Raw genomic sequence first — 27,968 nt, 5'->3', positions numbered from 1 at the left:
TTTACTATGTGTATTAATAAATATTCTTTATTTTAAATTTTGCACATTGCGCTTTTAACATTACATCCAAACATTTCGCAAGTGGATGTCTACTTTGTAAAACCATATATTCAGCTCATTTTCATTTCTGTACAGAAGTATAAGTACAACATTACTTTTTTGCCACTAGGTTGCTTTAGTAAGTTTCACAGGAAGAGAAACATTTAATGAAAAGAGATGGCTTAAATCATATGGCAGGCCTGCGCAGCCACGCAACTAAAAACACAAGCCTGAAGAAAGAACTAATGAGGGTACCTCCACCGTCTGCCAAAACAAGGATGAATCACATTGATTTAAGAGAAAATTTTGCCGTAAGTCACTAAATTAAGAGGGTTTTTTGGAAAGAGAAGGCGCAGTAGTCATCTTGAGTGTTTCATTGAAAGACAGAGCTATTTTATTTATTTAATTTGCTCCAGCTGTTGTCAACCAGCCACTACAAATGGGCCTCTTGTGATCATTTAAGCGGCAGTATTTATTAAATTTCTCCTTCAGATGCTGTCGGTACTGTTCTCTATTGCTGTAGAAAGACTGGTTATTAGCCATAAATGACTGTATTTCATCTTGCGAGATAAAGATTTCCTCATCCGAAGTACATTCAGACTCATCCTGAAAATTAAAGTAGTACAGTTAAGACAATGACTTACTTAAAGTCTAGCTTTTTAGTTTCAATCCAGTCACATAAAGCCTCTGACTGGAGTATTTATAGAATACATATGCCATTCTGCAAAAGGATTTGATTGCTTTAGACCCTAATAGCTATAAGACAGTGCATTTTCCATCTTACTCCCAGCACCACACACCATGCAATGGGTCACCTGAGATCTGGTAGACTGATTAAAAGTCTCAAGAATAGTTCAATTTGATTTCTCAAGCTCAGTTATGCTTTTATCCTACATGATATCTAAAGGAAATAATCAAGAAAGGAGATCTAGCTCAGGATCACTTTCCTAACCCAAGAGTGGCTAACATAATTCAGCAGTCAAACAAAACTGAGTTTAGAAAAACTTAAGCTGGTAGCCTCCTGGACACAGTACTACCTCTATTGCTCTTACATGACTAAGTCTCTTCCACCTTCAACACAAAGGACAAGGAAATGTGCTCCCAAGTTAGTTGCATAAATAATGAGAGGAAGAGCAGAAATGAAGGTAGCAAACAAAAATGAAACACTGCCCTTAAATACTCCCCTTTCCTCAGTCAAATATTGTCCCTGCCCCTCTAAGGACTGAGCAAACAGCTGTCCACAATAAGACATTCTAGATTACTTACAAGGAGTTCAACTAAGCTCTTGGCACCTTTTCCAGACTCAGGTTCTGCACACTGTGGTACATTTTTCCTATGCTCCAACCAAGCCAGTGGTTGACCACCCTTTTCAGAGCTATAATAGCTCTCAGGATGTGCATCTTTGGTCTTGTCACGGTGAAACACTGTGTGCACTGTATTTCCTGAAGTCTCTCGATTACCTGGATCTGTGATACAACTTCCAAGCTTCTGGATCTGAAAAAACAGCAAAGGATTTCTCAAGTGAACAGGCAGAGAATAATTAGCAATTATTCTTTAAAGAAGAAAAAAAAATAGTATCCTGAGTTAACTTTTTAAATGGAATAGCAAGGGGAGCTCTGGTGGCCTAGTGGCAAGGAGCTGCAACTACAATCCCAGAGGCGCACAGTTCAAATCCACCAGATGCTCTGCCGGGGAAGGAGGGGCAGTCTCCTCCAGTACCAGTCAGATCTGATTTGACGGTACACTCACACAAAAATAAGAAAGAAAAAAAAATAATGAATGAATGGAATAGCAGCAGCAAGCATTTACTGGGTACTTGCTCTGTATCAGATGCTATATAATCACTTTATCATCTTCACAGACCTAACAATCTGATAGGGATTATTATTCCAGTATTGTATATAATAAAAGACTAAGTATACTACGCAGCACTGAAAAATAATGAAATAGTAAACCATTATACAACATGAAGGAGCCTTGGGCACATTATGCTAAGTGAAGTATCTCAGTCACAAAAGGATAAATACTGCGTAATACTACTATTATAAAATATGGCAGGCATGGGGAGTTTGGGAAGGAATATGGATAATGAACACTGCATTAGAACAGATGAGGGGAAGAAATGTCCAAAAAGAATATATGATTATGTATCATATGTATGAGAACACTCTGGACGGAAGGGTGAATTGCAGGGTGGGTTGGGGGAGGGAAAAAATGTGCAACAATGAATAAAAAAAAAGCATGTTCAAGATTACATAGTTACTAAATAAAACAGTGTTGCACAAACAGAATTTAGGACTAATGGCTGTATAGTGCCCAAATACACAATCCCAAGATGAACAACCAATGGATTCATATAAAGTACCCAATTCTAATCAATTCATTCATCCATCCATCCTAGCTGCTGTACTATACATGTGTGACTCTAAGGAAAACAGTCCTTTCAGCAGCGAAAGTTTAAGAATTCCAAGTTATGACACTTACATGTTCATCACATTTCAACATCTTGCTTTTCTTTTTCTTTTTTTTATTTTTTCCTTTTGTGTTGTTCTCTTCAGAATTTGCCCAACATTCAACACAGCTATCACCATCATCTTCTTTGTCTTCACAATGATGAACACAAGAGTCATCAACTGCAGAAGGCAACCAAACCACTTAACTTATTTAGGCTCTGAAATCAATCATACATTAAAAATAATTGGGAAGCTCAACCTGAACTTACCATGTTCATCATGATTACAAATGCCTTCAGTACAGGCTACATCTGAGCCTTCCCGAGAACCTGTTTCACTCCCTTCCATGCTAGATGAATATCCACAATCACTACCATTATAGTGTGGAGATAAACCTGAGAATAAATCAAGCAAAAGTTAGAGATACTTACAATTAACAAGCCAGGAAAACCACTGAGACAACTGAGACCACAAAATGTTCCAGACTGATGGCTTATTAACAGTAGAAAGTAAATCCCATGATATCCTGGGGCTATTAAGTTAAACAAAAAACCAAACCCAATGCTGTCAAGTCAATTCCAGCTCACAGCAACCCTCCAATTGGGTTTCTGAGGCTACAGAATCTTTATGGGAGGATTCAGTCATCTTTCTCCCTTAAGATTCGCTGGTGGATTTGAACCACTGACTTTTCAGCCAGCTGAGCAAAGCATGTAACACATTATGCCACCAGAACTCCTTTGGGGGCTATAAAAAGAGTTTAATCTCTAAACACATTTACATTTAAAACTAAGAATAGACTTGAAGAGTAAATTTTAAGAAGAAAATGTGTTTACTTACCTTTCTTTATTTTAGGAGACCCCAAAAGATTGCCACTGCTAAGACAAGTACATGATGTATTTTCATTGGTAACAATTACTTCTACGCAACTGTTGCCATCTTCTGTGCTGCCACAAGCTTTGCAGCTATTTTCTACAAAGTCTGTTTCCTTTAAGAATCAACATCAAGAAATATCATAAATAGACTTACCTGGCATAATGGCTATATTTTAATTATGTTAGCATTAACTCAGCTAATTAATTAACTGATGAAAAAGTAATTCAGTTTAAGATTAAACCAATAAAACTCAAGGTAATAGTTAATAATATTGCATCAATTCAGACATAGAGGGACCCTATAGGAAAAGGCAGAACTTCCTACAGGATTTCCAAGGTGGTAAATATTTAAAGAAGCAGAGGGCTTCACCTTTTTCCAGTAGAGCTGCTTCAAACTTATGACTTCTTAGTTAATAGCCAAGCACTTTAAATCCTGTGCCCACCACAACTCAAGTCTAGAACAACAGTTCTCAAAGTGTGCCAAAAATATCTTTTGAAGACCTTTTTTTTTTGGTATTATTTTTACGTGCACCGTCAAATCAGATCTGACTAGTACAGGAGGAGATTACCCCCTCCTCCAGCAGAGCATCTGGTGGATCTGAACCACGTACCTCTGGGATTGCAGTGCAGCATCTTGCCACTAGGCCACCAGAGCTCCCTTGAAGACTTTTCAAAACCAAAGACTAGTATTCTTGGGGTTTGTCTGTTTTCTCATTTTTAAAGTTGTTTTGTGTGTTGTTTTTTTTTTCTTGTTACATACCATCAAATTGGATTTGACTGGCACAGGAGGAGACTGCCCTCCAGAATTTTGAGGACCGCATACAGCTAAGTCTAGAGACAACATCAGCCGACATCGCTGGCACAGGTCGCCCTCCAAAACTGGAGAGCTCTAGATCTCCTGACTGCAGAGAAAGGGGGCACCTGTTTGTTCTTGAGAGAGGAATGTTACTACTATTAATTAATTAGGACTGTTGTTGTTGTTAAGTGCCGTCCAGTCGCAGGCGACTCATAGCGACCCCATGAAGGAGAGTCCTTAGTAGAAGAAAATGTTTCTAAACAAAGTTAGTTGAAGAGTTAACGGACAAAGATCATAAGCTTTATCTTAAATTGGCCTGAGAACCCACTTCTAGCCTGGGTTCTTCCTTTTCCAGGACCAATAATAATCATAAGCATATCGTTACTAATTGCTCCCTGCCTTTCTGAATTCTTCACAGTATAAAATAAATGACCAGCTGCTGTGACATCCATATTCTCCCCTGGCTACTGGTCCTGGGCCATCCCAATCCAGCCTCTGAGCCCCAGCTCTTCACCCCTGTTCAGCAGAAGTAGCCAAAAATAATGTTGCCCTTTTTCTCACTAAAGAGGCTAGGATGTCAGGCCCAGACCAAGGTCAAAGGGAGAACAAAGGATTCAAGGAATATCAACAGGTCAACAAAGGGAGTGAACAACCTGAGATCTCCATTCCTCACCATCTTATCTGTAGTGATCACTGAAACTCTCTATGAACCCATCCTTTCTATCAGTAATAGTCCTACCTCACTGCTTTTCTAAGTGAACCCACAGTGGTCCTCCTGCTGGCTGTGCATTCGACTATCCACTACAGATTGGATTATCATCCCCCATCCCAATTCAAGACTGGACCCCAACTGAGGCTGTTCTATTTCACTCAGCATACAAAACAGGACCTATTTTTTACCATTAGTCCTTTCAATCAAACGCTCCAAATATGGCCTAATATTATCTTCCAAACAAACACAGTAGTAGTAACAGGAAAAATTAACAGCCCAAGTATAACTCTTCCTTTATTATGTTCATTTCAAAATATAGTTTACTCATCAATTCCTCATAATACTGCAGTGCCCCAATCCTACTAGGCCAAGATATTTTAAGCAAATTTAAAGCTTCTCTAAACCTCACCGTCACCCCCAGCCCTAGCCCAATACTTTTTCTTCCATGCTTAACTCCCGAAGAAAGTGCTCCCCAGAGCTCCGCTTTCCCCCTGCCACCCCATCAAGTCAGTTGATCCTGTAGTCTGGGATACCTCTAACTCATCAGTAACTACACATCACCCTCCTATGACTATCAAAGTAAAGGACCAAACCTCCTTTCCATGCATTCCCTAGTATCCCATCAGTATAGGACTTCTTCAAGGACTGAAACCCATTATAACTAAGTTCCTTAAAAGTGGTATTTTAATTCCCTCTTATTCTCCTTACAAAACTCCTATACCTTCAAATAAAGAAACCAGACAGCTCATATGTGCAAGATCTCTCAGACATCAATAACTTCATACAACCAGTACATCCAGTAGTCCCTAACCCATACACTCTCTTCTCCACCATACCCTCCCTTCAATGGTGGGATGGTTACTGCCTCTTGTACCTCTTATACTACTGTTCATTCTTGTGTTAACCTGTGGGCCATGTTTACTCAAAATCTTTACCAATTTTTTGCAAAAGCGGTTTTGTGCATTTACCAACCAAACCATCAGTGAACTGTGAGTGATGAAATACACATCACTCCCTCCAAATGAGACAGCATAACATGCCCACCTCTCTCATCCAGCAAGAAGCAGCCAGAAGACCTTGTTGCCCCCTATCACCCCTAAGGCAGAAATGTTAGGCTGAAAATAAAAATGGAGGTTGAAGTTAAACTCAAAAATCTAATGTCCAAAACCAGAACTCAGAAAATCCTATGTCAGGACATTTTCTGAAACCAAAACTCAGAAAACCCTGTCAGGACATTCTTCTGGAACCAGAACTCAGAAACCTTATGTCAGGACATTCTCCAAAACGAGAATTCAGAAATCCTATGTCAGGACATTCCCCAGAACCAGAACTCAGAAAATACCTTATTAGGATCTTTCCAGACCAGGAACTTTATGCACCAATGAGCTACCTGCAACGTCAACTCATCTCACAACCCCCTAAAACACACTTGCTGAAACCCCATAGAAACCACCTAAGCCACCCCTCACCCAGTGTTACTCCCCTTGCTGAGTAGCCCAGCACGCAATAAACGCTGAGAAATGTTTCTACCTTGGCATGGTTCTTGGTTTCAAAACCTTTTGATTTTGAGTAGATATCTTTTTAACATTTTATGTGACTTTTTTGGTGGAACTGTGATACTATATCAATAGTTACTGATACAGTATCAAGATTCTAGACTGTAACTGATCTTTAAGACACTACCAGTTATCAGACTGCAATATCAAAGAACATTCACAGGTACTTGAAATGGCTTATGCTGAAATAGTCTTCCTTTGTCCTATACCTATTTCAGTGAAGCCTGACTTTCTTCATATATTTCAATACATGAAATCATATTGGACATAAAAGACTATTTAAGAATCTAGCAGATTCCTCTTAAAGTAACATGTTTACTGGATTCTTTCTTCTTTAAAAATGTAAAGTGGTCCAGGGACAGAAGAGCTGAGAACTGTTGCTCTAGGCTGCGTACAGAAATAACTCTCCACATTTTGACTCTGATCTCTACAGCAAACTAATGTCAAATAAATAACAGTGTTTTAATAGAAAAAGAAATCCATGACATTAAAATTCTAGTTTAGGCTGCAGTAGTAAAAAAGCCAAAATTCAAACTGCAGGAGCTCACATCTAGAAAAGCATAGTAAAAAAGTATACATCTATAAAGCAATACTACACATTTATAGATGACATGAACTACTTACTACCTTCTCTTGGCTTATTTCCTTTTCATCTGTTTGTAAAGGAGCAGGTATATCACACACACATTTATTTTTTCGTCTGTTCTTCCGTTTTTGGCGTTTCTTTTCTTGCTTGAGTTCTCTTACACGTTCCTCCTCTGAAAATTCTTCACAAAGCTGTTCCAATCGACTTATACCTTGTACTTTTTCCACAGTCATCTATTAAAAAAAGTTGAGAGTGAATGCTGAGCCAAACATCCTTTACTTTCCTTGGAAACTCTAGTTTACTATATGTACATGTATACAAAGAAAGTACTATATTTCAAGCACACCCATGTTTATTGAGGCTTTGTTCACAAAAGGAGTTGGAAACAACAAAGGTGCCCATCAACAAATGAATGGATAGAGAAGCTGTGGTATATTGACACAATGGAATACTATGCTGCATTAAAAAACAAGGAACTCATGCAATATTATTCAAACGGGTGAGCCTGGAGGACAGTATGCTGAGTGAAATATCTCAGTCGCAAAAGGACAAATATTGCATGGTGCCACTGCTGTAAAATGGGACTGATATCAGGGCTGGGGTAAGACTGAGAAAAACTGGATAAATTGTGTATACTGACTGAAACAGATGAAGGAGAGAATAATTTAAAAGCAATGTATGATAGGGTATTATGGTTATCACAAGAGTCCACAATTAAGGTTGTATAGTGGAATGTACTTGGGGCGGTGGGAGGGGTGCAGGGGGATTGTGTACCAGGGAGGGAGTGTTTCTTTTACTTTTCAAAGAGAGGAGCAAAGGTGGAGGGGGGATGACGGTGGGAAGAGAAGTGCCACAATGAAATGAATGGAAATCCAAAATCTCTGTAAATGTTCATTAAAATGATTCTAAAAAATTAAAATTAAAAAATAGTAAAAAAAAACTAACACACACACCAAAAAACCAAGAAAGTACTATATTTCATGCTGCAATTTTGAAAGCCAGTTTTCACAAAGAATCTAAGTTTTAATACCTTAAAATAGTACCATTCCTAAAATCTACTCAGTAAGGCAATATACAATCAATCCCAATGGGAAAAAGCCATACACAAATTTGCAATATTCTAGTTTTAAATTTCAGAACTTTAAGAGAGCTCTGGTGGCCTATCGGCAAGAAGTTGCACTGCAAACCCAGAGGTACGTGGTTCAAATCCACCAGAAGCTCTGCTGGAGGAGAAGCAACCTCCTCCTGTACCAGTCAGATCCGATTTGACGGTACACACACACAAAATATTTTAAAAAAAATATTCAGAACTTTAATATAACAAACATTCCTTCACTTCTCTACACAATGAGAAGGTTATTTAACCAGATTAGAAGATCTAGCCTTTGAAGGCACAAATACACAAGGAGAAAAGGAGTAAGAATAAAGAAATTTGTTCACCAAGAACCAATACATACTACATCCATTTTCTCCTCTGGAGACTGAAAAGAAAAGAAGAGAAAAAGAACCAATACAAATCTCCAGATATATTGCACAACAGAGTGCTTAAAAGTTCATAGTATATGCACATCCATATACTATGTTAACCAAAGCTTTGTTCACAATAGCAAGGATTTGGAAACAACCTAAGTGCCCATCAACAAACAGAGAAGCTGTGGTATATTCACACAATGAAAAACATTGAAAAACAAGGAACTCATGCAATAGTATTCAAAATGGGTGATCCATTATGCTGAGTGAAGTATCTCAGTCACAAAAGGACAAATACTGCACAGTGCCACTGTTGTAAAACACGACTGACACCAGGGTTGAGGGGAAACAGAAAGATGGGATCAATCAAGTATACTGCATTGAAACAGATGAGGGAGAGAACTGTTTAAAAGGGCTATGTTGTTGTTGTTGTTATGTGCCGTCCTTGTGACTCATAGCAACCCTATGTACAACAGCCCTAAACCCTGCTCCATCCTGTGCCAATCACACTAACTCTGACACACCTATCCTGATTACCCCAGTCACTGAATCAATCCACCTCATAGGGGGTGGTCTTCCCCTCCTGCGCTGTCCTTCTACACTCCCAAGCATGATGTCCCTCTCCAAGGACCTGTCCCTCCTTACAACATGTCCAAAGTATGTCAGATGAAGCCCCAGAATCCTTGCCTCCAAGGAGCAGTCTGCTTTAACCCTCTCTAGGATGAATCTGTTTTCTTGGCAGTCCATGGTACATTCAATACTCTTCTCCAGCACCACAGCTCAAAGGCATCAATTCTCCTTCTATCCTCCTTAGTCATTGTCCAACTCTCTGATGCATAACAGGTGATTGCGAAGACCATGGCCTGTATCAGACGCACCTTAGTCTCCAGAGAGACACCACTGCTCTTCAGCACTTTGGAGAGGTCCCTAACAGCAGACTTTCCCATGGCAATGCGCCTTTTAATTTCCTGGCTGCTGGTGCCAATACCAATGCCAATCAACATACCACTAGCAAAATGAATGAAAAGACACAAAAAATCTGAATAAAACATGAAACGGGCAACATCACAATAGAACCAAGTAAAATAAAAAGACTAACAATGAAATATTATTAAAAACTGGCTGCTGGTGCCAAGAGTGTTGACCGTGGAGGCAAACAAACTCAAGTTGTTAGCAATCTCAATCTCTTCACCATCCATCCTGATGCTACTAATTGGTCCAGTGGGGAGAATCTTTGTCTTCTTGACATTGAGCCTCAATCCATACTGAAGGCTGCAGTTCTTGACCCTCTGCAGCAAGTGCATCAGGTCCTCCTCAGTTTCAACAAGCAGGGTTGTGTCATCTGCATAACGCAGATTGTTGATATATCTTCCACCAATCTTGTCTCTACATCTCTCTTCATAGAGCCCAGCTTCTCGGATAATCTGTTCTGCATACAGCTTGAGAAGATATGGAGATAGCATACATCCCTGGCATACACCTTTTCCAATTTTGAACCATGCAGTGTTTCCCTGCTCTGTTCGAACGACTGCCTCTTGGTCCAAGTAGAGGTTTTGCATTAGCATGATCAAGTGTTCTGGGATTCTCATTCTTCTCAGAGTCAGCCACAGTTATGATGCACACAGTCAAATGCCTTTGCATAATCAATGAAACACAGATATACATTCCTCTGGTATTCCCTGCTTTCAGCTAAGATCCATCTAACATCAGCTACAATATCCCTAGTACCACGACCCCTTTTAATCCCAGCCTGGACTTCTGGCAGTTCTCTGCTGATGTGCTGTTCCAGTCGTTTTTGGATAATCTTCAGTAGAATCTTGCTTGCATGTGAAATCAATAATAGTGTTCTGTAGTTTCCACACTCTGTTGGGTCCCCTTCTTTGGAATCGGAACAAATACAGATCTCTTCCAGTCAGTTGGCCAAGTGGTTGTTTTCCAGATTTCTTTTTTTTTTTTTGTTTTCCAGATTTCTTGGCACAACTTGGTGAGCACATCCAGGGCAGCATCTGTTAGCTGAAATACCTCAACTGGTATACCATCTATTCCTGGGGCCTTGTTTTTTGTTATTTCCTTCAAAGCAGCTTGAACTTCTTCCTTCATCACTACAGGCTCTTGTTCATATGTCATTTCATTAAATAAAAGGGATATATAATTAGGTATTATTGTCATGACAGGAGTCCAGAACGAAGACTGCATAGTGGAGTGGACTTGGGGGGTGGGATTGTACAGCAAAGAAAATTTTTCTTTTACTTTTCAAAGACAAAAGCAAACTGGGGAGCAGTGGAGAGCAGGGAGAAAAGTGAGTGCAACAATGAATGAATGGAAATCCAAAGTCTCTGTAAACTTTCATTAAAATTAATTTTTTAGAAAGTTCATAGTGTTAGGCCTTTCTATGAAGATGGCGCTGAAAGAAGGAAGCCCCTGGCACTCCCAAAACTGAAGCCAAAGCAAAGGCAATAAAAGCCAAGAAGGTAGTCCTGAAGGGCATCCATAGCCCCCTCCAAAAAAAAGATCCACACGTCACCCACCTTCTGGCGGTGTAAGGTGCTCAGACTCTGAAGGCAGCCCAAATACCCGCTGAAGGGTACCCCCAGAATAAGCTTGACCACTATGCCATCATCAAATTTCCCCTGAACACTGAGTCAGCCATGAAGAAGACAGACGACAACAACACACTTGTGTTCATTGTGGATGTCAAGGTGAACAAGCACCAAATTAAACAAGCTGTAAAGAAGCTCTATGACACCGAGTTCATTGTGGATGTCAAAGCCAACAAGTACCAAATTAAACAAGCTGTAAAGAAGCTCTACGACATTGATGTGGCTATAGTCAACACTCTGATTAGGCCTGATGGAGAGAAAAATGCCTATATTCGATTTGTTCCTGACTATGATGCTTTGGATGTTGCCAAGAAAACTGAGAACATCTAAACTGAGTCTAGCTGGCTAATTCTTTTTATTTTTTTTCAAATTAATTTTAATAAAGTTTACAGAGACTTAGGGTTTCTGGTCATTCATTGTTGCACTTTTCATCTGGCTAATTCTAAATACAATTTTTTCTCACCCGCCAAAAGTAAGTTTGTAGTGTTAGGTCTTTTCACCAGATGTAAGGCCAAGGACTCAAGGAAAGGACCAGAGAGAAAGAAAGCATAAAGCAGCTTTATTAAGGGGGATCCCAGGAGGGATTCCTTGGTCTGGAGAGAAAGACCAGGGGAAAACCATGCCCTAAGGCCTAACATCCCAGCCACTTTAGTTAGAAAAAGGGTGAAGTATCTTTATTCTAGCTACTTCCTGCTGAACAGGGGCAAAGATCTGGGACTCAGAGGCTGGACTGGGTTGGCCTGGGATCAGTTGCCAGGGGGGAAAAAGGATATAGTAGCAGCAGCTGGTTCAAGTTAAGCTGGTCATTTCTTTTATGCTGTGAAGTAAGAATTTAAAAAGCAGGGAGCAATTAGTAACAATATGAAGAGATATTTAGGGTTTGGAATCTAAGTGAGGCAAAAGAGTAGTGGGGCCCATCATTTGAGAGCTGTAGAAGGTCTGCTCAGTGAGAGGAGTACGTTTGATCTGGGAAAGGTGGTGCTACTGGGATTACCTATGACCTTAACCGCTGTGCGGAGCATTTAGGATGACTGTGTAAGGTCTGTCTGAGCGTGGTTGAAGAGGTTTGGGTGCACGCTGTTTGATGAGGATGGTGTCTCCTGAGACGACTCTAGCTGTCTGATCTAGACTTTCAGGTGAGAGTCTGGGTATACATTGGTCTGCGTGTTCCTGGAGTGATTGTCTAAAGAGGGAAAGATAAGGAATATATAATACTAAAAGAGGGGGTTCAGTGGGTAGGTTATGGTTGAGCTGGAACAGTCGGCCATACATCAGTGCGAAGGGGTTTAGAAAGGATGATGAATGAGGTACTGCTTGGATATGGGATAAAGAAATATGAAGTTGCTGCCCTCCACACACTGTTTATGGAAACTACAATATAGGCTGTCTAATGGTGACCTTCAGAGGTCATGCAAGAGCTGCTGTCAACAAACAAAAAAATTATGGTCTGAATTAGGGAAGGGTTGGTCAGATAGGGAGGGAAGTAAAGAGCCCCTATCTTCAAGGACTTCAGGGCAGCTGTGGTCATGTTACAGTTGTTTAATGGCAGTAGAGTGGCTGGGTTTAGGGACAGTGACTGAGAGAGGCTAATGCCAGAGTTTTCCAGAAAAAGCAGATGGGGGGAAAATGGGGTGGGAAAGCAGGTCTCCAAGTCTATGGCTATAGAAGACTTGCAGAGGGCTTCTCAGGGTGAGTTTAAGTGTCTCTTTAGTTAAGGGAGCGACTGCTGCTAGGGATTGCAAGCAGGGTTGCCACCCCTGGGTGGTGACATCAAGCTACTTAGAGAGGTATGCAATGGCGGTACAGGTGGGTTCAATGGGCTGAGCCAAGACGCCAACAGCAATACCCTGTTTTTCATCAGTGTACAGATAGAAAGGTTTAGATGGATTTGGCAATGTGAGAGGTGGGGACTGTAAAAAGAGATGCTGGAGCCTGAGGAAAGCTTTACCTATCTGGGGTGAATTTAGAGGTCCACCATGTGGGGTGGCTTTTGCTGCATCATAAAGGGGTTTTGCTAGTAAGAAAAAGTTGGTACTCCAGTGTCTAAGGAAACCAATAAAACCGAGAAAAGAGAGGATTTGATGAGCAGTTTGTGGTGGCTAGAGGCTTTCAATGACTTGGCGCCAATTGACCATTAAACTTCTAGTGGGGGGTGGTAATTGAAACAAAGAGTCTGTGGAGAGAGAGACAGCTGGGACTTGGAGGGGATACCTTGTATCCCTTGGAGGCCAAAAAGTTAAGAAGTTGAGCAGTGTGAGTGTGTGAAAGTTGGTATGAGAGGCTACACAATAAAAGATCTTCAACATATTGCAATAGAACATTAGGGGATAAGCAGCTTATTGAAAAGTAGGCCAGTAATAATAGGTTTTAAACCTCTGCAGTGTTTTGCAGAGATAAAGAATTGTGGTCTAGCAGGAAAAGACAAGGGGTCTTTCAGAGTAACAAGAACAGGGTCTTTCAGAGTAATAAGAACAGGCTGGTGGTGAATGGCTACAGATGGAATGAAAAGATCCCAGACAATGGGGTCGACAACGGGGTGACAATGTCTGGTGTAGAAAGGAGCTCAGAGGGAAGGAGCGCTAAGAGGTATAGAGCTAAAGGCTGGTCAGGCAAACTAGGTTCACATGACTCCCAGTGAAACACAGCTCCAAGTTTAGACAGGAGGTCTCTACCTAGATATCTAGTTGGGCATGTAAGGCATCCCTTTCGTAACTAGAAAGGAATGGGTGAGGACTCGTTTGTCGAAGGTAATGAGGAGAGGGTGAGTGGAAAAAGGTTTAGAAGGAGACCATCAAAAAGTAGTAGTCTAAAAAGAAAAATCTCAAATTACTTGTATAGTACATGAAGCACAGGAATTCCAACTCCATTTTTAAGTTTTGGCAATTACAAAAGAAATAAAACTATTACATGAGAAGCTGCTAATTCTGTAAATTCAGTCATAAAAATTACTCTAAAAAAGGTAAGAAAATACCTTTACCATAAGAATAGAACTATGAGAGTTTCCAAAGTAATTAAATGTACTTTATCCAGTTATTCTGTGTTTCTTGAAATGGTCTGTCTGAAACTTATAGGAAGAAACAAAAATTTTTTAAAAAAACAACAAAAACCCAAACAGATGAAGGCTCAATACAAGGCTTAACAATGAAAGCGAGTCTTTAAAGAAATGACCTATGCTAACATTAAGCTGTCACTGGTACATATTAATGAGAAAGCTTAAGTTTTATTATATGAAGAGAATGAGGGATAAAGCAAGTCTGGATGAGTGACAAATAAGACATCTTTTACACTAGATGGCCTAGGTTTAGAAGGGAGACCATCAATCCCCATTACTGAGACCTGGGAAGGGAAAACAGAATCCAAGTAGGGAGGGAGCACTGAAAAGGTTGGCCCTATGTCAACCAGAAAGGGAAGAGGTTTAATGCTAAGATTAACTTTTGGATAATAAAGTAGCTCATTAGGAGTACCTCAAAACTCTTTCGTAAAGCATCAACACCAAGATAGAAAAGCATTTGCCACGTCTGCTCTTCTGCCCGAAGTTTTTGCCAGATTCGGTGAAGTCTTTCATATAGATGAATACCCAGGCAGGTCAAAACTTCTTCTTGGGCTATGTCTATTGTCTTAGCATGCCTTTCTCTGCGCCTACAGAAAAAAATAAATCACATGTAATTCCTGATACCCTTAACTGAAACAGTGGAAAAGTTATCCTATTCTCCAAGCCCAGGTTTTAAAATCAACCTGCACACCCAGATAACCTAATCATGAGATCTTTATACATTTACACTCAATTTACATAAACATATAACCACACATGAATATAATCAATGAGAAATACACATGCATATAGAACTCAAGCCAAATATTGCTAAAAAGAAAGTAATTCAGGAGCTGGCAATGAAAAGTATTCTAGCACAAAGACATCCTAGGTAAGAGTGGCTTCATGAAACTTCTTTCTCATACCTGCTGTATTCCAAATATAGCAAACACTTGGGTTTTTAGTTTGTCTGTTTTGTTTTTTTAGAATGGATGGGCACAAAGAAAGATTACCAAAATGATATACAATCATGGGCAAAAAGTCCTCCAAGCTAGTTGTTAGTAGGAATGCTTGGAATTTTAGTGATAAATGGCTAGTAGAAAGTAGGCACTTGTGGGATTTGATAAAATATAGAAGGAAAACAGGCTTATTTTATTTTGCCTTCTGCCATGGTCTTCACAATTACTTGTTATATATCAGAAAGCTGGACAATGACTAGGGATGAGAGAAAGAGAATTGATGCCTTTGAGCTGTGGTGCAGAAGAGTATTGAATATACCACTGACTGCTAGAAGAACAATCAGCTTCATCTTAGAGAGGGTGAAAACAGGCTGCTCCTTGGAGGCAAGGATTCTGAAGTTCCATCTGACACACTCTGGGCATGTTTCAAGGAGGGACAAGTCCTTGGAGGGGGATATAATGCTTGGGAAGGTGGAGGGACAGCACAAGAGAGGAAGACCTTAGATGAGATGGACTGATTCAGTGAGTGGGGTAATAGGGTAGGTGTGTCAGAGACAGTAAGGTTGACTCAAGATAGTGCAGGGTTCAGAGCTGTTGTACATAAGGTCATTGAGTTGTAAGCAACTGAAGGCACATAACAATAACATGATTTTCACAAGACCAGATATTCTTTAGATTTTTATTACAACTCTATATAATATGCACAGTTCATGAATTACATTAAAGAAAGTCTTTTTAAGCCCCTGTTGAAAAAAATTACTTCCCTCAGCAAAAACCATGACAATGACTAAAATTTAAATATAGTAATGCATGGATGAGGAGAGGAAATCCCTTTCAGTTCATCGTTTTTAAAAAAAATGATCATTTATAATAAGGAAAGCCACAAAAAGTCTGCTTCCTTTCAAGCAACAAGGAACAGAGGTCTGAACCAACACCACAAGATACTCTCTCTTTTATTAGGAAATGCTATCTTAAAGAAAGCAGTATCTTTACAAGCATTCTATTCTATTCTCTACCAGACGTACTAGGGCAGAAGGTGATGGAAATAAACTTTGAGTAATAAAATGAAGCAAAGCGCTAGATAGCCCATTCTAGCAAATTACATACTCATACCCTCCTGCGAACTCTGGTTCAGCACGGCCCAGAAGATGTGCAATAAAGTCTGTTTCACAGCAAACATGGATGTGTCGTTCATGTGGACAGCACCTCAGGCCTTCATAAAGTGCAGCACAGTAGCCCTTCTCTTTGCTGCAATCAAGTTCACCAATAAGGATATTGTATGCGCGCAGGACTTTATTTTTGCAATCAGTGCAAAACCTGTTGGAAAGAAAAACCTCAAAACTAAGAAATGGCTGTGCATTTACTTAATGTGATGTTTATTATCGTACAGACTCAATCTAGAGTATTATAAAAAGCCTTATCAGATGTTAAAAAAGCACACACAAAGTAACAAAACACAAATTTAGAGATTACATAAGTACAACCAGATCTGCATTTGCAAATAGTTTTTCAAACTAGAGAAGCACAAAGTCTAAAACAATGAGGCAGAAATAAATCTGTCATTCCACAAAATGCATGCCCAAAAAACATGAGTTGCCAAGGACTAGCCTATCTCCACTTCTGGAGTTACTTACACGGGTCAAACGTGAAACAATAGAGACCAAATAGAAATATGACTCTTATGGTCTCTCCTTATTGCCTCTGAAAAATTAAGTTCAAGATATTTGGTATCTCTTCAGTTACTAAACCTTGATGGAGATTTTCACTAGCTGGGGATTTCTGGCGGTCTAGTCCACAGGTTGCATTGCTAACCCAAAAGGCACACTTCTCTGGCAGTTTGTTCAATGGCTCTAAGGGAGAAAGATGGGCGATCTCCTCCTGAGGGATTTATAGCCGCAAAACCCACCACAGGGTCAGCTATCAGTTGGTTCCCATTTGCTGGCAATGTTTTTTGTTGAACCATTTTGGGGGAGTTGGGGAAGGGAAAGTGGAATGTGCTTTTATTTTCCTGGTAATTTCTAAAATTCTTTCTTTAAAAAATGCATGCCTGTTCAATATTCAGTTATAATATTAGAAATAAGGATGACTCATTCAAAAGGGAAAAACAGAAGTTTCCTTATTGCTAAATTCCTAAAAGAAAGGGCCAACTACGGATCAGAACATGGACTGTTGATGCAAGTTCAAGTTTGTGCTGCAGTGGCTTAGTTGATGTGGTCTTCTAAATTGTCTGTTACTTCCACAAGGCTGAGTAAGATTACAAAAATACTTGGTGTGCATGGTCCACCAAAACTGAAGAGCTTGCCAGTAACTTAAATAAAGTAAATGGTCCCATTTAGGTGGGACTATAAAAATAAAATGTGTAACAATTATTTGGGGATTGGTCAGTTTTGCCATCCCAAAAGGCTTAAAAGTGAGCAGGCCCAGAGGTGGAAAATCTTATCAGAAGCAACAAAGATAGAGAAAATGCAGCAGAGACTGGTCTAAGACAAAACTGTGGACTCCTATCCCACTGACTCACTGAGCAAGAAAGTTGTGTGCTTGCTGGAGAGGAGAGTGGTTTAAGGCAATATGGCAGGGAAGCTAGGTGAGTTAACACACACAGCATGTACTGATAAAGACTAAAGAATGCACAGCTTTCAGTATGAATTTCTCAACATAAAGAAAACAAACTGGACCAATAACAAGCATCATGACAAATGCAGAAAAGTTTAGGTTTAGAAGCTAAGAAATCAAATGATTTATTGCACTGGGCAAATCTGCTGCAAGTGATTTCTTTAAAGTGTAAAAAAGTAAAGATGTTACTTTAAGGGCTAAGGTGCACTTGACTTAAATCATGGTAACTTTAATTACTTTATATCCTTGAGAAAGCTGAGCTACAAATACAGAAAACTGAAGAACTGACACATCTGAATTATGCTATCGGTGAAGAATACTCAATACTACAAAGTGCCAGAAGAATATAGTCAGAATAGTCCTTTAAAGTGAGAAGGTGAGAGTTGTTCATCTCAGTATGTTATTAGGAACGATTAGTTCCTCGAGAATGACATCATGCTAGGAAATGCAGAGGATCAATGAAAAAAGAGAAAGATACTCAACAAGACATATTGATGCACAGGCTCTTAACAATGAGCTCTGGACACTGGACTCTACGAAGAGGAACGTAGCATCAGAATTGGAGGGAGATTCATTAATAAGCTGTGTTATACAGATGACACAACCCTGGTTGCTGAAAGTGAGAAGGACTTGAAGTACTTGTTGCAGAAGACGAAAGAATGCAGCCTTCAATACAGATTGCATCTCAATGTCAAGAAAATAAAGATTCTTAGCACTGGACTGATAGGCAACATCATGATAGATGGAGAACAGACTCAAACTGTCAACAACTTCATCTTCCTTGGATCCACAATTAACACCCTTGGTACCAGCAGTCGGGAAATAAGGAGATGCATTGCACTGGGAAAGTCTGCAGTTAGGGACCTTTCCAAATTATTGAGGAGTAATGATGTCAGTTTGAGGACTAAGGTTCATCTGATTCAGACCATGGTCTTTGTGATCACTTGCTATGCATCTGAGAGCTGGACAATGAATACGGATATCAGTAGAAGAGCTGATCCCTCTGAGCTGTGGTGCTGAAGAAGAGCACTGAACATCCTATGGACTGTCAAAAAAACAAACAAATATGTCTTGGAGGAGATACAGCAGGAGTGCTGTTTCAAGTCAAAAATGATGAGGCTCCACCTCAATATTTTAAGCATGTTGTTAGGAGGGGCTATTCCTTGGAGGACATGAAGCTGAGAAGGGCTGAGGGTTGGCAAAGGAGAAGACGACCCTCAACCAGATGGACTGATGCGGTGACTGCTGCAATGGGCTCTTCTGTGTCAGGAAGTGTGAAGATAGCACAGGATAATTAAGACAGGGTTCAGATCCTTTGTTCATAGGGTATCTATGAATCATACTCGACTTGATGACACCTAACAACAACATCATTATATCTTATTAATCCCCACAAAAAATTTAAATACAAAACAGTGCTTCAAGGGAGCTCTGGTGGCCTAATGGCAATAAGCTGCACTGCAATCCCAGATGTGCACGGTTCAAATCCACTAGATGCTCTGCTGGAGAAGGACGGACAATTTCCTCCTGTACCAGTCAGATCTGATTTGACGGTACACTCACAAAAAAAAAATAATAAAAAAAACTTTAACAAAAACACCCCTTCAAAAACACAGAAAATACCTGCAAGCATTATAGAATACTAAATCATTAGCTTTGATAACTAGTAGTTTATCAACAAAAAAGTTACTATGTTACACTAGAATATAAATCTCAATTTATACTGGAGGAAGGAGTCATTAAGATCTACTATTATATGTTTCATACCTACACAGTCCTAACTCCAAATACTAAAACACTAGCATTTGTACAACTAATCAAAAAGACAAAAAACCCACCTGCCAGTGTGTACTGAAAAAAAACCAAGACATCTAATAAAGTATGCAAGTTAAATCGTTAGTTAGTTCACTGCAATAAAAAAATACATACAACTGATAATGCTAACTTTATCTTTATGAATAAATGTATAGATAAATCAAAACCAAAATCACTGTAATCAACTCAAAAGCCTCCTACAGGACAGAATAGAACTGCCCTATTAATTTCCAAGGCTGTAAATCTTTACAGAAGATTCTAACACACCTTTCTATCATAGGGTTTGTACTGCCAACCTTTAAACTAACAGTCAAGCTATTTATCCACTGTTCTACCAAGATGCTCAAGCAATTAGCAGTAGTGTTATAATCTATTCTGAGGTCAAAGAACACACAATCACTGTATGTGACAAACATACATTAAAACTGCCCCCCAAGAATGCCATCTCTAGATAGCTTCCTTACCAGTTTACTTTCCTATTGCACTCTCCCTTCCCTACGAATTTCCAAATGTTAGTGATAAATTTAGGAAATTCCTTTGTAAAAGTAGTAGTCTAAAAAGAAAAATCTCAAATTACTTGTATAGTACATGAAGCACAGGAATTCCAACTCCATTTTTAAGTTTTGGCAATTACAGAAGAAATAAAACTACTACATGAGAAGCTGCTAATTCTGTAAATTCAGTCATAGAAATTACTCTAAAAAAAAGTAAGAAAATACCTTTACCATAAGAACAGAACTATATAATACACTTTATCCAGTTATTCTGTGTTTCCTGAAATGGTCTACCTGAAACTAATAGGAAGAAATAAAAATTAAAAAAAAAACAAACAACAAACCCCAAACAGATGAAGGCTCAATACAAGGTTTAACAATGAAAGTGAGTCTTTAAAGAAATGACCTATGCTAACATTAAGCTGTCATTGGTACATATTAATGAGAAAGCTGGAGTTTTATTATATGAAGAGAATGAGGGATAAAGCAAGTCTGGATGAGTGACAAATAAGACAGCTTTTACACTAGTCTTGTGATGGCCTTTCAACTTACCTGTGTTTTCGTAGGTAAGTTTCTAGTGTTTCTAAAAGACAACTGGAGTCAATTAAAACTACTTCATCCCTGCATTCCTGGGACATTAGTTCCCATACATCCATCCAACAACCTCTGTGGAAAGAAAGAATTCTCAGTTAAAGGGAGGAATGAATAAGGATAACAGTTTTTGTTTTGTTTTTTTTTTTTAAAAAAGGTAAAACAGTTAAAAACAAAGGTAAAACAGTTAAGGGGGGAAGATAAAACAGTTAAAGAAAAAAAGAAAAGAAAAAGGTAAAGGACTGCTTGATTTTTACCTGGCGGATCCCTGGAAAGGTCCATAATGGAAAATGATTCTACACTTGCTGTCCTTCCTGTGGTCTTCACTACTTCTCTTATCTGTACTTAACTTCTCTGAACTGACACTGCTACTGCTCCCTTCACTGTAGTATAGTACAGTACAAAACTTAGTGATACTCAGTTAAGCTAAAGGAATAATTTCATATAGTCTAATTTAAAACTAGTTATTCTTTACTACATTAAGATATTAGTAGGTTAAGTTTGAAAATTTGTATATGTTTTAACTTTATATTAAAATGTTATTTAATCATGTACTTGTACTTTTGGATAAAAACTTCTGCACAGTTAAGTTTAAGCAACAGAATTTAATATTTATATTTATAAAGATGGCAACTGGTTAATGTGTTAAGCATTGTATAAGCAATCTACATGAAATGTTTTTAAGGTTTTTTTTTAAAAAATCATGAAGTATTTTCACCTACAAACATAAATCAAGCTTCGCAAATTGAATATTCTAACTAATATTATATTTAATGCTTTTTTTTTTAAAAAAAAAAGGCCTCTACTTTTATTAGTTAGCCCAAGAAACAAGGCTCCAGGAGTTGCCGGCATACCAACTGACATATTTCAACAAACAGATGCTGGCCTGGATGTGCTAAGTTGTGCCAAGAAATTTGGAGAACAGCCAGCTGGCCCACTGACTGGAAAAGATCGATATTTGTTCCCATTCCAAAGAAAGGTGACCCAACAGAGTGTGGAAATTATCGAGCAATATCATTGATATCAAATGCAAGCAAGATTCTGCTGAAAATTATCCAAAAACGTTTGTAACAATATGTCAACAGAGAACTACTGCCAGATGTGCAGGCTGGATTTAGAAGAGGTCGTGGTACTAGGGATATTATAGCTAATGTCAGATGGATCTTGGTAGAAAGCAAAGAATACCAGAAGAATGTCTATCTGTGCTTCATTGACTATGCAAAGGCTTCTGACTGTGTGGATCACAACAAGCTGTGGCTGACTCTAAGAAAAATGGGAATCCCAGAACATTTGATTGTGCTAATGCAAAACCTGTATTTGGACCAAAAGGCAGCCATCAGAACAGAGCAGGGAGATGTTCCATGGTTCAAAATCAAGAAGGCGGTCTGTCAGGGATGTATTTTGTCTCCATACCTTTTCAATCTGGATGCAGCACAGATCATCCGAGACGGTGGGCTGTACAAGGGAGGTGGAATACGGCATCAGGATTGGTGGAAGAATCAACAACCTACATTATGCAGATGACATGACCCTGCTTGCTGAAACTGAGGAGGACCTGAAGCGCTTGCTTTAGAAAGTCAAGGACTGCAGTCTTCAATATGAATTGAAGCTCAATATCAAGAAAACAAGGATTCTCACCACTGGAACAATTGACAGCATCAGTATGGATGATGAAGAGATTGAGATAGTTAACAGTTTTAATTTACTTGGTTCCACAGTCAACACTCTTGGTAACAGCAGGCAGGAAATTAGGAAATGAATTGCATCGGAAAAGTCAGCTATGAGGGACCTCTCAAGAGTAAGTACTGAAGAGCAACGATGTCAAGCTGGAGACAAAGGTGCGCCTGATCCAGGCTATAGTCTTTGCAATTACATGCTATGCATCGTAGAGTTGGTGAATAGGGATGATAGAAAGAGAATTGATGCCTTTGAGCTGTGGTGCTAGAGAAGAGTGTCGACTATACCATGGACTGCTAGGAGAACAAACAGGTTTGTCCAGGAGAGGGTGAAGCCAGAATATTCCCTGGAGTCAAGGATTCTGAAGCTTCGTCTGACATATTTTGGGCATGTTGCAAGGAGGGACTGGTCCTTGGAGAGGGACATCATGTTTAGGAGAGTGGAGGGACGGCGCAGGAGAGGAAGACCCTTGATGAGATGGATCGATTCTGTGACTGGAGCGGTCAGAATAAGTGCGTTTGAGATGGCTAGGTTGGCACAGGATAGAACAGCATTTAGAGCTCTTGTACATAGGGTCGCTATGAGTCGCAAGCGACTCCATGGCACATAACAACATGGACAATAAAGGTCTTAACTACCTTTATACGTAACAAATAGCAGGGAAGTCACAGATTAAGCAAACCCAAGTAATATATATTTACATTTACTAAAATAAAGACAGCACAGTAAGATGAACACTTTACAAAGTTTCAATCAGTAATATATGCTAAATGAGTAATTTTTTTTTTAATTCCCAGATTCTCTCTCTCCTCCACAGGTTTCAATGAGGCGCTGATCATGCATTTTGCTCTAGTTCACATGGGCATTCCCAGAGAAGTATCTGTATTTAACTCAATGATTGTCATAATTCTCAACCAAGTGATTCCTGCTTGTTCTTCTGCAGGTTCAATACAGTACTAAAAATTCATTTCATTGCCTTGGGTATTTCAGATGGGGGGGGGGGAAATCTCTGAATCTTTTACTTAGCCTACTCCAAAAAATTAAAAAGGTATTTACTTAACCTACTCCAAAAACCTAAAAAGGTACTGAGAAATACCTTTTATATTTATGCCTAAATTATAAAGGTCATACATACAGTTCTGTTCTCTAGGCACAGTTGAGTGACCTTTATTTTTACACATTACCTTCTTCTACTCACTTGTACACTTTCTCTTTTTCTAATTATGTTTCAATGTGGTATAATTTCTTGGAATAAATTAACTCTCAAACTCAAGATAGCAAAACTGAAGAAATGTTTCATGAAGAGAATGAGTGAAGGAGTAACAACTAACCGTATCATCAGAATGTGAAAGCACTGTTCTTAAGAAAATATCTACTATTCCAATCAGAATTTTTACTCATAATTTCTCTAAACTTATGTCGTTATATCAGTCCCTCTTTCAACAGCTTTTGGAAAATTATTCTTACTATTCCGTATTCCACTCCCACACTTTTCACCTGCAGCTGACTAGACTGCAATCTTACACAGTACCTGCTTTTTCACCCATTCTAACCTAGCTTCTGTTCCACTCAACCACTCGATCTGCCCATCAAGAACATTCAATTATCTCAATTTTTGCTCAATCCAAGAACAGTTCTGAGTACCTGATGACTCAGTAGCACCCAACATAGCTGAGCAGTCTTCTCCAGACACTTTCTCATGGTTTGAGTCTACCTGTCAGACCACTCTCAATGGCTCTTCTTGTCTACCATTAAATTTAATTCTTTGCTGTTTAGGTAACCTTTCAAAACATTAAGATGATCCTCAATCGTTAAACACATCTCCTACAAGACCTACTCTCTAGCTTAGACCTCTCCTTTGGATCTCAAACTTACTTACAGATAGTAACTCATAGTTAAGAAAGTACTTTCAGGAATTCATGCCTGGGTTGCTGTTATTAGTAAGGTGAAATCTTATCAAATGCATTAACTATACTTCCCTTGAAGAAAATCTCAACAAAGGAAAAGGGGTAAATAAAAAAAGAAAGAAGAGGCAGAGGAAGGCTGAACTAAATATGTAACAAAGGTGACCATTCAAAGTGGAGGAGAGGAGTTTTGGCTGATACTTAGATAATGTGAGAGTAACAGAAACTTCTTAGAAGACAGTGTTTAAGATCAATTTACTCTACTCACAATTATTCTAAACTCAACAGTTAACCTTCCTAACATATGGCCTCTCATCTAATGAGCTGTAGCAAGAAGGGGATGTAGAAACGTATAAGAAAATGGGGTTCCCGTTGCTTTTTAGTTCCTCAATGAAGTATACGAGAAACCAAAAAATTAATGTAAAAATAACCAGTAGGCTAGCTTTCTAGTCTTAAATACTCTATAGTCCTACACCCTCTATTGTCAGGTCACTGTCAATGGACAGAATCTGACTAAATTCTGCCTTCTTTATAATCAGAAACTCTATTAAAAATATTGGAAAATAAAAAATAACAAAGAAACCAAAAGCACCCACAAACAAAAAACGGAATGAAAAAATAAAAGACAAAAATCAAGCAAAAGAAACAAAAAAAAGCTATTGGAAAATCAGGTAGTGAACAGATAATGAATTACCAATAATACTTTGGTAATAATTTTGGGTTTTACAGTCCTTCATTGGCATCAAAACACTTTCACAATACCACATAATTTGTGAGTTCTTGTATGGATTCTACGGACACAATTTTCAAAAGACTAAAACTTTAGACATATCTGAAGAAATCGGAAAGTTTTATTTAAAAATGGGGAATTAGATTATTTTTAATATTAGCTGTTATGATGTTACTATGATTTGGCAAGAAAATGTATGTATATTTTAGAAATACATGTGGAAATATGTAGGAGTGAAGTACTACATCTACAACTTCAACAAACAAAATACTTCAATAACTAAAAAAAGTTAACTGTTGTAAATCTAGGTAAAGGTATATGGGAATTCCTTTTTTTTCTACTTTGTGTATGTTTGACAGTTTTAAAAATAATTTTTTTATTCCTTGTATAGAAAATATTTTACAAATATTTTTGTTATGTGCCGTTGAAGTCACCTGCGACTCATAGCGACCCTATGTACAATAGCCCTAAACCTGCTCTATCCTGCGCCAGCCTCAGTCTCCAACACACCTAACCCCATTACCACAGTCACTGAATCAATCCACCTTATAGAGGGTCTTCCTCTCCTGTGCTGTCCCTCTCCAATGACTGGTCCCTCCTTGCAACATGTCCAAAGTATGTCAGATGAAGCTTCAGAATCTTTGCCTGCAAGGAGCAGCCTGGTTTAACCTTCTCCAGGATGAACTTGTTCGTTTTCTTAGCAGTCCATGGTATATTCAATTCTCTTCTCCAACAACACAGCTCAAAGGCATCAATTCTCCTTCTATCTAGTCACTGTCTGACACTCTTTGACACACGCCACAGACTCCAGAGTGACACCAATGCTCTTCAGTACGTGGGAGAGGTCCCTAACAGCAGACTTTCCCATTGCAATACGTCTTTTAATTTCCTGGCTGCTGGTACCAAGAGTGCTGACTGAGGAGCCAAGCAAACTAAAGCTGTTAACAATCTCAATCTCTTCACCATCCATCCTGATTCTGCCAATTGGCCCAGTGGTGAGAATCACTGATTCTTGATATTGAGCCTCAATTCAAGGATGCAGTCCTTGACCTTCTGCAGCAAATGTTTCAGGTCCTCCTCAGTTTCAGCAAGTAGGGTTCTGTCATCTGAATAACGGAGACTGTTGATGAATCTTCCACCAATCCTAATGCTACACTTCTCATACAGCCCAGCTTCCCAGATAATCTGTTCCACATATAGATTGAAAATGTATGGAGATAGGACACATCCCTGGCGTATGCCCTTCCCAATTTTGAACCATGCAGTGTTTCCTTGCTCTGTTCTGACTGCCTCCTGGTCCAAGTATAGGTTTTGCATTAGCACGATCAAGTGCTCTGGGATTCCCATTGTTCTTAGAGTCAGCCACAGTTTGTTATGATCCACACGGTTCAACACCTTTGCAAAATCAATGAAACATAGATATTCCTCTGCTACTCCCTGCTTTCTGCCAAGATCCATCTAACATTAGCTACAATATCCCTAGTACCACAACCCCTTCTAAACCCAGCCTGGACTTCTGGCAGTTCTCTGTTGTGCGGTTCCAGTTACTTTTGGATAATCTTCAGCAGAATCTTGCTTGCATGTGGTATCAATGATATTGTTCGGTAATTTCCACATACTAATGGATCAGCCTTCTTTGGAATGGGAACAAATATAGATCTCTTGATTTTAAAAATTACTCATATACTATCACCTATTCCCAAGGTCTTAAAACAGTACATATGAAATGTTTTTAAATGAACTTAAAAATTATTCAGAAATATTATTTTCGCTTCAACGATTTAGATCCTCCCAGAAGAGCTGTGGGTGAGCATTAACATAACTGGTAAGTATATTAGTTTTCTCCTGGACACAAGAGCCTACTATTTGGTCCTAAAAGCCTTCTGAGGTCCCAACTCTTCTCACTACTTCTTAGTAGTTGGAATGGACGGAAAACCTCATAAACAGTTCCTTACTTCACCTCTGCCTTGCATGCGGACTTCCGAGGTGTGAAACAACCCAGTGGTAGATGGAATTTGCTCCAGGACTTAAGAACAATAAATGACATAGTTGAGCCTCTACATCTTGTGGTTCCTAACCTTTATGCTATAATAGACAAAGTGCTAGTCAATAGGCCTTTTATTTTAAGAACTACCTTCCCTCTGTAACTTGATTTGTGCCACTATTAGAACCTCTACTTGGAATATTATTGCTGTTTAATTTTTGACTCATGTACTTTTAACTTGTTAAATTTGTGTCTCCTAGGCTGCAACAGTTCCATGATACATCTTCAAGGATATGAACATGTACAGCTAAGCACAACTGGTAACAGTGCATCTAAATTCCAAAATCAATCTCCACAACAGTCCATGTGTTTCCTATTGACAAAGGGGCCCTTTAGAGTAGTGAGAGAAGATCTTCACCCTGAAACCTACAGTGTCCCTTTTCAGCAGGAAGTAGCTAAGAGAATACGCCATCCCCTTTTTCTTATGAATCAGGGTGAAGTCTCTCTCAGGGAGGAGTGACAGGGAATGACAAAGGAGATTAATCAGAACTGGCTTTGATAAGCACTGTGGCAATGGGACAATTAAAACAGACTTTCAAGGGGGGTAGAAAGACAAACTAACTGGGGGGGAGGGTAGAGAAAATAGTGCAACAATGAATGAATGGAAACCCAAAATCTCTGTAAATGTTCATTAAGATTAATAAAATAAAAAAAAACAAGACCAAAGGGGGAAAAAAAACCACCACCACCACAACAAAAAAATATTATTTTATATCAACCTGTTCTCTTAAAAACAGATGTTAATTCTTAGAAACTCCCTTTAAGTTCTGGCTTATTACCCTCATTCCCAAAATCCTTGGTAAGGATGTTGTTGTTAAGTGCCAGTGAGTCGTAGGCAACTCATAGTGACCCTACAAAAGACCTGAACACTTGTATAACTTTCATCCTTCCTCCAGGTTCATGGGGTTTCCAGAGGCAAGCTATTTTGGAAGTGGATGCCATTCCTGCTTCCAAGCTTGTTTTAATAGGGGAACTCTACCAAACACTGTCCATCATAGGTAACCACTATCACATTTGACACATCAG

At 39.0% G+C, this 27,968-nt stretch overlaps 1 protein-coding gene across 1 annotated transcript in view; it reads right to left on the bottom strand.

The window, feature by feature from the left end:
• GGNBP2 (gametogenetin binding protein 2) overlaps nt 1-27,968 on the bottom strand; it is a 48,003-nt gene continuing 20,035 nt past the window's right edge. Inside the window, exons 6-14 of the mRNA XM_006899461.1 lie at nt 20,549-20,662; nt 16,188-16,391; nt 14,549-14,723; nt 7,056-7,247; nt 3,330-3,477; nt 2,762-2,887; nt 2,524-2,672; nt 1,306-1,533; nt 1-645 (exon numbers count right to left, since the gene is read on the bottom strand). Of these exons, the coding sequence (XP_006899523.1) occupies nt 442-645; nt 1,306-1,533; nt 2,524-2,672; nt 2,762-2,887; nt 3,330-3,477; nt 7,056-7,247; nt 14,549-14,723; nt 16,188-16,391; nt 20,549-20,662 (1,540 nt within the window). The 3' untranslated portion in view covers nt 1-441. The remainder of the gene's footprint in view (nt 646-1,305; nt 1,534-2,523; nt 2,673-2,761; nt 2,888-3,329; nt 3,478-7,055; nt 7,248-14,548; nt 14,724-16,187; nt 16,392-20,548; nt 20,663-27,968) is intronic.

This window comes from Elephantulus edwardii, unplaced genomic scaffold, assembly GCF_000299155.1.
Source record: "Elephantulus edwardii isolate Elephantulus edwardi_28Jun2011 unplaced genomic scaffold, EleEdw1.0 scaffold00257, whole genome shotgun sequence".
Taxonomy (NCBI): domain Eukaryota; kingdom Metazoa; phylum Chordata; class Mammalia; order Macroscelidea; family Macroscelididae; genus Elephantulus; species Elephantulus edwardii.
The sequence above is the reverse complement of the archived record's forward strand: the minus strand, read 5'-3'. Positions and strand labels throughout refer to the sequence as shown.